At 57.3% G+C, this 11018-nt stretch overlaps 1 protein-coding gene across 1 annotated transcript; it reads right to left on the reverse strand.

Moving 5' to 3' along the window:
• Positions 1 to 4988: 4988 nt before the first annotated feature.
• LOC101539972 (cytochrome b-c1 complex subunit 10) lies at positions 4989 to 8723 on the reverse strand. The gene is made up of 3 exons (XM_004614801.2): positions 8566 to 8723; positions 5167 to 5318; positions 4989 to 5071 (listed from the first exon to the last, which is right to left on the reverse strand). Exons 1-2 carry the CDS (start codon positions 8613 to 8615, stop codon positions 5198 to 5200), a joined length of 171 nt encoding a protein of 56 aa, XP_004614858.1. The 5' UTR covers positions 8616 to 8723; the 3' UTR covers positions 4989 to 5071; positions 5167 to 5197.
• Between the last annotated feature and the right edge of the window lie 2295 nt (positions 8724 to 11018).

The raw sequence follows: 11018 nt of genomic DNA on the forward strand, positions 1-11018 counted from the left end.
CAGGAGTAACTCCTGAGTGCAAAGCCAGGAGTAACCCCTGTGCATCGCCGGGTGTGACCCAAAAAGAAAAAAACAACAAAACAAAAAACTAGTGCTGGGGCCAGCGTGACAGGACAGTGGGTTGGGCCCTTACTTGCCTTCCGTACAGCCAGCCCAGATTCAATCCCGGGCCCCTCATAAGGTGCCCCGAGGCCACCCTGAGCTCAGGGTCAAGAGCCAGCCTTGAGTAAGCTCTGCTGGGTGTGGTCTCCAGGCCAAAAATAATTGAAAATATAAACAGTCTGGCTTCCCTATTTCACCTCCTCCTGAAATTCCTTTCTGTGAGGGAATTGCGAAGGTTCTAGAATGTCTCCAGAGATGGGGAGGACTTTCCTATCCCGTCCTTGCTCCAGCCGGAGTTCATGGCTCCCGGAGAAATGGGGGGGGGGCACCGGGGGGCAGGATCACCTCCCCCGCCATGCAGAGCAAGTGGGCTTCATGTTTTGGGGGTGGGGGCCACCTGGTGATGCTCAGGGCTCCCTCCTGGCTCTGCACTCGGGAATGACTCCGGGCAGCAGTGGAGGACCATATGGGATGCCAGGAATCGAACCTGGGTCGGCCGCGTGCAAGGCAACTCCCCTGCCTGCCACACTCTCTCTCCAGCAGCCCCATATTTAGTTTTGTCTGGGGGCACATCAGGTTGTGCCGAGGGCTCTGCACTCTGGGATCACTCCTGGCAGGCTCTGGTGTACCCAGTGGGGTGCCCGGGACGGAACCTGGGTTGACATCGTGCAAGGCAAGCACCCTACCCGCTATACTACCCCTTCTGTCTCTCATATGTGCTTCTAAACATGCGTTCCTGTATTGGGGTCTAACTGAAGATTTCACACATGCGTGGGTTTTTTTTGTTTGTTTTTGTTTTCTTTTTGGGTCACACCTGGCAATGCACAGGGGTTACTCCTGGTTCTGCACTCAGGAATTACTCCTGGCAATGCTCAGGGGACCATATGGGGTGCTGGGATTGAAATCTGGGTCCGCCGCGTGCAAGGCAAATGCCCTACCCGCTGTGCTATTGCTCCAGCCCTGACACGTGTGTTTTAAGTGCTCTACTGCCAAGTCCCTCCCTGCCCAACACCAGTGATTCCTGGGTTCATCTCTCACAACCCCTACCCACCTGGACTCTGATGCTGGGTCCCAGGCTTTGCGCCCCATGACCCTGGCAGTTCCTTTTTCTTGGGAATCCCAGCATCTCCATCCCAGTCTCCCCACCGAAATCTGAGCTCCTCAGAGCCCCCGACTGACCCCAGAGTTGTCATCCAGCCCAAGCAGGGCCCCCGGGAATATCCCCCGGTTGAAGGGGCTAGTTATGACCTGAGCAGGTGCGTGGTGGGGGTGTGGGTAAGACACCCCGAGTCCCGGGAGTGATGGTTCTGCTCCTTTGCAATAAACTCAGTTTCAGTTTCGGTGTTTTGCTTTCTGGGCCGTACCTGGAGGTGCTCAGGGGCTATTTATGGCTTGGTGCATGGTCCTGGTGGCGCTCCGGAACCCCGTGGTGTTAGGGATGAAACTCGGGGCTCCCACAGCCAAAGCCTGCTCCCTAATTGGCTGAGCCACCTTCAGCCTTGATTGGCTGGATTATTTTTTTGGGGGAGTGCGGGGAGCAAAGGGGTTTTTGTTACGTGCTCAGCTATCACTGCTGGCAGACTCGGGGCACCCAATGGAAGTACCCAGATCAAATCCATATCTGCCACGTGCACTCTACCTGCTAGACTATTGCTCCAGCCTCATTTCTGCTTTACTTTTTTTTTTTTTTTCTTTTTGGGTCACACCCAGCGATGCTCAGGGATTACTCCTGGATCTGCACTCAGGAATTACTCCTGGAGGTGCTTGGGGGACCCTATGGGATGCTGGGAATCGAACTTGGGTCAGCCGCGTGCAAGGCAAACGCCCTACCCGCTGTGCTATCGCTCCAGCCCCATCTGCTTTACTTTTATTTGCGTGGCCCCATGGGAAAGCCAGAGCCAGAGTCCAGTGGGTAGAGCATTTGGCTTACACTCAATTGTCCCGGGTCCAATCCCCTGCATCCCATATAGTCCCCTGAGCATCACCAGGAGTAACCCCTGAGCATCGCTGGGTTCAACAGAAAACACACACACACACACACACACACACACACAATAGAATAAAAACCCAGATCTATGGGCCAAAAGTACAGGGAAAAGGTGGTGGCCTTGCCTGCCTGCAGCCAGACTGATTTTTCTTTTTTCTTTTTGGGTCACACCCAGCGATGCACAGGGGTTACTCCTGGCTCTACACTCAGGAATTACTCCTGGCGGTGCTCAGGGAACCATATGAGATGCTGGGATTCGAACCTGGGTCAGCTGCGTGCAAGGCAAATGCCCTACCCGCTGTGCTATCGCTCCAGCCCCAGCCAGCTGGATTTGACCCTGACATCACACATCGCATAGGGCACCCCCATGACCCCTGAACACAGCCAGGTGTGGCCTCCAAACCAAAGGAAACAAAAACTGGGGGCCAGAGAATCGATAGTACAGCAGCTAAGGCACTTCTCTGCAGCCAACCTGGGTTTGATTCCAGCACGACACGGGAACCCATGAGCCCCGCCAGGCCTGACTCCTGAGCACCACCAGATGTGATCCAAACCTCCACAAAATATAATTTCAGGCTCGGGGGCTGGAGCGATAGTACAGCGGGTAGGGCGTTTGCTTTGCATATGGCAGACCCGGGTTCGACTCCCAGCATCCCTTTTGGTCCCCCGAGCACCACCAGGAGTAATTCCTGAATGTAGAGCCAGGAGTAACCTCTAAGCATAGCCAGGTGTGACCCAAAAAGCCAAAAAAAAAAAAAAAAATTCAGGCTGGAGCGATAGTACAGCAGGGACAGGGACCCATGCATGGGTGTCTTACATGGGTGCTAGGTTCTCTCTCTGGCACCCCATAGAATCCCCCTGAGCCATCCAGGAATGATCCCTGAGCACAGAGCCAGGAGTCAGTCCTGAGTATTTCTAGGTGTAGACAAGGAAAAAAATAACAGTTCACTAATTTTGGTTTTAGGTCCACACCTGGCAGTGCTCTGGGGACCCTCTGTGATACCAGACGCTAACCAGGGTCGGCCACGTGCAAAGGAAGTGCTTCAGCCCCGTCACTTTTGTGTTGTTCTTGGACCACAGTGCTCAGGGCTTATTCCTGGTGTTACTCGGGGGACACTATGGAGTGCCCGGGATTGCACCTAGGCTGGCTGTGAGCGAGGCAAAAACCCTCCTGTCCTACTGTGCCAGCTCCAAAGATGACCTTTGATTTTACTCAGCAAGGGGGGGTTATACCAGCGGGAGGGTCACTCCCCATGGAGCTCAGGAGGTGCCAGGGATTGAACATAGGGTCCTCATCTACAAAACCTGCTGGGGACAGAACGCAGGCCCCAGACATTGCAGGGCAACTGTTGCAGATTGAGCCCTAATCCCAGGGTGCCTGATTTTTCTTATTTTTTTTTCTGGGGGGAACGAGGCACATCTGGTGGTGTACAGGGGTGATTCCTGGGTTTGCAGTCAGGAATCACTCCTGGTGGCGCTGAGAGGCGATATGGGCTGTCTGGAAAGGACCCAGGGCGGGCACGTGTGCAAGGTAAGCACCTTACCCGCTGTTCAATCTCTCTGGCCCCCCTCTGCCACCTCTGATTTGCTTTCTGGTCTGGGGGCCGCCCCTGGCAGTACTCTGAAGCTCCTTCTGGTGTGGGGACCAAGGACCTGGGATTGAAAACGGGAACTCAACCGCCACGCCTGTGGTCTATCCACGCGTGTGCTTCTGCATGTTGGGCCACACCTGGCAGAGCTCGGGGCACCATCTACAGCTCTGAGCATTGAGGCTGCCGGGGTCATTCTCTTGCACAGCCAACACCTTTACCTCTATACTCTTTGTTTGTGGTTTCCAGGTCACATCCGGCAGTGCTCAGGGCTTGCTCCTGGCTCTGCACTGAGGGATCACCCCCGAGTTGGAGGTACTTGGGGGGCCCTCCTATGGGATGTCGGGGATCGAACCTGGGCCGGCGGCATGCATGGCAAGCACCTTCCCAGCTGTCCTAGTGCTCTGGCCCCTAGGAATATGTCTAGAAATGTCAAGAATGGGGTGAAGGGTGGCGAGGGGTGTTGTCGGGGGGTTGTAGGGCATGGGTGCTGTTTCCGTGTCCCCAGTGGGTTTGCTGTTGCTCCTTCCAGAAGGCTGAACCCGCTGCCTCCTTGGCTGTCCGAGGCCGACACCATCATGGCAGAATACAGGCTCCGAGCTCTGCTGGGGCCAGGGTCCCAAGGGACGTGCGCCCGCTCGGCCCCACAGTGCAGCCAGGAACCCACGGAAGGCCGCTCCTGTTCCCCTCCTTCGGCAGCCCCCACCCCGTTCCGCCAAGGTGGGGCCCCTTCCCGAGGGCCATGCCCCCAAATCACTCCAGAGTGCTGACCAGTGAGCTGAGAGGCCTGTGGACTGTGCCTCAGTATCCCCTGGGGGGCCCGTCCCCTGGGAATGGGGTCCAGGCCCTTTTTTTATGGGGGGGAGGGGAAGGAGGGACCACAGAGCACAGTGGCCTCTGGGGGCAGTGTGAGGCAGGGTGTGAAGATACAGGTAAACCCCTGGCCGCAATCAAATGGTTGCACGAGACACCCCCAGTTCCCTTCCGACGTCCCGCCCCCGAACCAAGCACTGCTGTGTCCCCCTCCAGATGGTGCTGGGGGTGGGGGCAGGCGAAGGTGGGGGGACTTGTACCAGGTGGCTGTGACATGGCTGGGAGGGAAGGGACAGAGCGGGGGATTCCCCGCTCAGGCGCTGAGTTGGCTCCTGCCGACTCCAACGTGGCACAGAGGCCACTGCCCACTGGGTCTGCAGGAGCTGGACACTCAGCACCCCCTCACTCCCCGTCTGGGGCTCCCAGGACAGGTGACCGCAGCGCCAGCAGGGCCTGAGAAGGTCCAGGTGAGGCAGGTTTCAGAGAGAGCTTTATTGGGGGGGGGGGTGTTCAAACAGCCATTTCCAGCCCAGCGGGTCCCTCCTGCCGGCGTGACGGGGGGCTCAGCCGGACGCAGCACCTGTGGGGAACAAGGCCAGGTGGGCCGGGCCCCAAGGGGACAGCCACACACCCACCCCCGCCCACCCACACGCCCCAGGCCGGACCCACACTTACCAGGATGCGGGTGCGTGGAGGGCCACGCGCCTTAACTGTCCTTCTTGAACTTGCCGTTGATGTAGGGGACCCAGTCGAGGATCAGACGCCAATCGGTGGCCCACACCAGCCCCACGGCACCCACGGCGCCCCACATCCCCGCTGTGGGGACCCTGTGGGGGGACAGTAGGTGGGGCATCAAGCCTTGCTTGCGACTCAGCCGGAATGTTTTTTTTTTTGCATTTTGGGGTCACACCCAGTGATGCTCAGGGGTCACCCCTGGCTCATGCACTCAGGAATTACTCCTGGCAGTGCTCAGGGGACCCTATGGGATGCTGGGAATCGAACCCAGTTCGGCCGCGTGCAAGGCAAGTGCCCTACCCGCTGTGCTATCACTCCAGCCCCCTCGGCTGGAATATTATTATTTTATTTTAATTAATTAATTTATTTATTTGTTTGCTTTTTGGGTCACAACCAGCGATGCTCAGGGGTCACTCCTGGCTCATGCACTCAGGAATTACCCCTGGTCGTGCTCAGGGGACCATATGGGATGCTGGGAATCGAACCCGGGTCGGCCGCGTGCAAGGCAAACGCCCTATCCGCTGTGCTATCACTCCAGCCCCTATTTTATTTTATTTTATTTTATTCCCCTTTTTGGGCCACAACTGGCGGGGCCCAGGGGACCCTATGGGATGTGGGGAATCAAGCCCAGGTCAGCCACACGCAAGGTAGGTGCCCTCCCCGCTGTGCCGCCGGCCCCCCTCCCCCAGCTGCAGTGTGCACCGAGTCTGGGACACACCGGAAGTAACCTTGCTGTCACTCCGCTCCCGGCACCCTGGTGTCTTCTGCTTCTCCCAGAAGAATCCGAACCCCCGGGGTGCAGGCTTGTGGCCTGCACATCCCCCCGCTCCTGGGACAGCCACAGGACCAAGGGGGTCCGGGCAGCAGCCCCCCACGCCGTTCAGGATAGCGCCAGGCTCCCCCTTCCCCTCCCCCCATCTGCTGCTGCCCCCATAAGCGGGGCGCAGGCCCCAGGCACGGCACGTCCTCTGACCCCCTCGGAGTTGAGGGGTCACACTCAGGTGATCAAGAAACGGACCTCCCCTTAGTCCTTCTGGGGGGAACCCCACACTGCCCTGGGAACCGCCGGGAGGGCTGGCCGATCCCCCAACCCATGAGGCAGACCACTCAGCAGGCGCCCCCTTTGGCGGCACCCCAACTCCTATCTGCAGAAGCCACGAGACCAGGCCTGTCCCACGGCTCAATCCGGGGGCCAAGGATGTCTCAGGGGAGGGCAGGACTTGGGATTTAATTCTGGCCCACACAGGTGGTGCTCAGGGGGTCCTGCAGTGCAGGGGAGCAAACCCAGGGCCCCCCCCCTGCACACTCAGTCCTTTGAGCCACTCTTGGGCACACTGCTTGCCTTTCTCACAGAACTCTTGGGAAGGGAGGTCTGGGGGGTGGTCTGGGAGTACCCCGATGGGCAGAGTGTGGGGTTATAAGATGCCACCCCATGGCGCTCCCTGGAGAGACCCCCCCCCAACCCGGCTCTGTCTCTGCACCCCCACTCAGTCCTGCTGTGGGCAGCGCTCCAAAGCACCCCGGGACCCACTGAAAAGCGCTGTTGAGGGGGGGGTCACCCCTGCCAAGCCAGAGAGGGAAGGAGAAAGCATAGGGGCCACCAGCACTGCCATTCTTGAGCAAAGAGGCCGGGCAGTACAATGGGGAGGGCACTTGCTTTGCAAGGGGCAGACCTGGGTTCAATCACTGGCACCTGATGAGGTCTCCTGGGATTCATCAGGAGTGAAACCTGAGCACAGTGCCAGGAGTAAGTCCTGAGCATTTCTAGTACTGCAGGAAGTGGCCCAAATCCTCCCCTTTAAAAAAAACCCAAAAAGCAATAAATAAATAAAATAAAATAAAAAACCCACCGGGGCTGGAGCGATAACACAGCAGGTAGGGCGTTTGCCTTGCACACTGCTGACCCAGGTTCGATTCCCAGCATCCCATATGGTCCCCTGAGCACCGCCAGGAGTAATTCCTGAGTGCAGAGCCAGGAGTAACCCCTGTGCATCGCCAGGTGTGACCCAAAAAGAAAAAAAAAATCTCGCTGCAGCAATAGTCCAGTGGGTAAGGTGTTTGCCTTGTACGTGGCCAACCCAGGTTCAATCCCCGGCATCCCAAATGGTCCCCCGAGCACTACCAAGAGAGATCCCCAAGTGAAGAGGTAGGAGTAACCCCTGAGCATCGCTGAGTGTGATCCTTCCCCAAATCAAACAACCAGGGGGAAAAAAAAATGGGGGCAGAGTGATACAGTGGGTAGGGCTGGCCTTGCACATGCCGAAGTGGGGTGGGGGGTGTTAGAGTGCTGGCATCCCATATGGTTCCCAGAGTCGTCCCACCATGCGTAACCCCAGAACACTGCCAGGTGTGGCCTAAAAACAAACCAAAAAAAAAAAAAAAAAATCCAACCCCTGAGCAAAGAACTAAGAATCAGGAACATCCAACCCTGGGCAGGGCCAGGTGTGACCTGGCCTCAACACCTCCCCCCAAAAAACTGCATAAACGACAGTGGGTGGACAGTGACCTCTGCGACCAGGGTAGATCCTGGGCTGATGGAAGATGCTGGTGCTTCTCAGCCCAAACCCAGTGGGGGCCTTTCAGTGTCCCCCACCCCCACCCCCGCTGCACCACGCCCTGCAACAGTTCCCTGTAGGTCCCCGCTGCCCCACGACCACAGTGCTCTGTCCACTGCTCCCGTGGACACCACTGCCACATGCATGCCTGCTCCTGGGGGCACCAGGTCACCCCGATTGCACCTACTGCTCATGCGTGGTCACCGGAGTCCTAGCTTCTTATCACCGGACTCACCCCAATATCCCCGACCTTCCACGGAGCGTTTTCCCAATATTGTTCTTATTTTCCTTTGTGTGTGGGGGTCACGCCCGGCAGTGCTCAGGGCTGACTCCGGCTCTGCACTCTGGGATCACTCCTTGGAGAGGCTCAGGGGACCCCAGATGGGGTGGGTGTCGGGAACCGAACCCGGGTCAGAGCAAGGCGAGTACCTTTCCCCACGAACTATCGCTCCAGTCCTCCAACAGCGTTCACACCCCACGTGGGGGTCGCGTCACATCTTAGCCACCCACCAGGTAGGGTCACCTACACCCCACCGGATTCTCACGTGAGGTTACCTCCTCTCCTGCCTTCCCTGAGGGTTCGCCCCGACTCTGCCCGTCTCCGATGTGGGGCTACCCCAATCCCGGGCACCCCTGATACGGTGCCAGCCCCCAACCCCGTCGACCTTCCACGTGGGGTCGCGCCAAATCCACGTCCCATCCCGTGCGGACACGCCAAACCGCTCGACCGCCTGGCCCCTCATTGCCCTGGCTCAGAAAGTGCCAACGCGGGCGGTGTCCTCACCAGTTCTTAGCAAGCTGGGCGTACCGCGGCCCCAAAAACCTGGTGATCATCGCGGCGCCCGTCCGCAGCTCAGGGTGACCCCCGCCGTCCCGGCCGCACTGCGCAGGCGCGCGGGCCGCAGCGCGCAGGCGCGCGAGGAGGCCCCGCCCCAACCCGCTCCGCCCCGCCCCTCGGGGCCTGCGCGCGCAGACCTGGAAGTTAGTACCGGTCATTTCCGGAAGTCCTTCCTGGAGGCGGACGGGAGTGGGCGTGGCCCGGGAAGGCGGGATCTGCTTCAAGACTAGGGCGGTCCGGGCGGCTCCCAATTGCTGTCCTGGAGCGTTAAGGGTTTGGTGGTTTTTTGTTTTTTTTTTTGCGGGGGGAATTTGGCCACACCCAGCGATGCTCAGGGATCACTCCTCGCGGACTCTGAGCCATATGGGGTGTCAAGAGATGGAATCCTGGCAGATTGCATGCAAGGCAAGCGCCTTCCCTGCTCTACTATGACCTCGGGCTCCCCTAATTTATTTATTTTTTTAATTTTTACTTTTTTTGGGTCACACCCGGCAATACACAGGGGTTACTCCTGGCTCATGCACTCAGGAATTACCCCTGGCGGTGCTCAGGGGACCATATGGGATGCTGGGAATTGAAACCCGGTCGGCCGCGTACAAGGCAAACGCCCTACCCGCTGTGTTATTGCTCCAGCCCCTCCCCTAATTTTGTTTTGTTTGTGCCACATCTGCAGATGCTCAGGGGTTACTCCTGAACGTGCACTCAGGAATCACTCTTGGCAGTGCTCGGATATGGGATGCTGGGGATCAAACCCAAGTTGGTCGCTGTACTACCTCTCCCTCTCCGCCCTCCCGGTTCCCCTCTCCCCCAGTCATTTTTGAATGGTAGTAAAGTCCTCCATAACCATAAAGGTCCCCATAACCATGCCACTGGACTCCGTGCCAGGCTATTTTCACTCGGGGCGCCCCAGAGGGGGGCAGGTGACAGCCCTCTCTGCTCCAAGGGACCCAGTCCCAGCAGCTGACCTCCACTGCCCAATCACCACCACGCTCCAGGCCGCTTTCCACAGGCTCGGACCCAGAGCCCTACACATGAGTGAACATATTCCAGGACCACACGGCTGCATCATAGAGGGAAACAAATATATATGCCTCTCAGAGAGCCCACATGGCAGACCCTGGCAAGCTCCCCGTGTCATATTCGATATTCCAAAAATAGTAACAATAACAGGTCTCATTCCCCTGAACCTGAAAGAAGCCGCCAATCGTTGGGAAAGACGAGTAAGGAGAGGCTGCTAAAATCTCAGGGCTGGGATGAATGGAGACATTACTGGCGCCCGTTCAAGTAAATTGATGACAGTGATAGAGTCAAGTCCTTGTAATATAACGCACCCTCGGGACTGGAGCGATAGAACAGCTGGGAAGGAGCTTGCCTTACATGCGGCTGACCTGGGTTCGATCCTTGGCACCCCATGTGGTTCCCCAAGCACTGCCAGAAGTGAACCCTAAATGCAGAACCAGGAAAAGTCCTTGAGCAATACTGGGTGTAGCCCCAACCACCTCCCACCAAAATCAAGGTCTAGTGCCTTGAACATTGCCACTTGCCACCTCTTAAGCAGGAAACCATGGTAGTCCCCAATCTCCCTGGTGGTGGTGGTGGTGCCCCTAAAATTTAAAGTGTCAGTCTCTGTGTTCAGGAGCTCTGTGGAAACTAAGCACTTGCCCATGACTTGATCTCCAGCACCCCAAAGGGTCAGCAGGTTCAGCCAGGAGTGGGGCCTGACCGGAGCTAGAGGTAAGGCCTGAGCACTGCTAGCTATGGCCCAACATCGCCTGTTAAAAAGTTGCTTTTCTGGGGCACAGCGGGGAGGGCATTTGACTTGCATGCAGCTGAGCCAGGTTCGATTCCCAGCATCCCATATGGTCCCTCGAGTAACCCCTGTGCATCGCCGGGTGTGACCCAAAAAGCAAAAATAATAATAATAATAATTAAAAATAAAAAGTTGCTTTTCTGTTGGTAGTATGGAGGTTACTGCACGAGACTGATGCTGGTTCAATACGGTCCCCAGAGCACCAGGGCCAGGAGTAAGCCCTGAGCTCCACGCAAATTTAAAAAATAAACAAAAACTGCTTTTCTGGTATGTGGCAGAGTGCAGTTTGATCCCCGGGGATCCGTAGCACTTCACGGCGCCAACAGCCCAAAAGCCTTACACTGACTCATGGGCCAGGTCAGCAGTCACGAGTCGTCTCCAGGGGCACCCCCAAGCTCAATGTGTAAAGTTCCCAGGGAGCAAGACGGCTGAGTAATGGTTGGAATCCCCCACAAGTGTATGAGGGGTAGAGGGTAAGTAAGATAGAGAAGGGACCAATGTCACAAAAATAGTTGGAAATAATCACGTTGGACAAGAACTGAATGCTGGAAGTAAAGGGATATGTGTGTGTGTGTGTGTGTGTAACTTT

The sequence above is a fragment of the Sorex araneus genome, chromosome 2 (assembly GCF_027595985.1).
Source record: "Sorex araneus isolate mSorAra2 chromosome 2, mSorAra2.pri, whole genome shotgun sequence".
Taxonomy (NCBI): domain Eukaryota; kingdom Metazoa; phylum Chordata; class Mammalia; order Eulipotyphla; family Soricidae; genus Sorex; species Sorex araneus.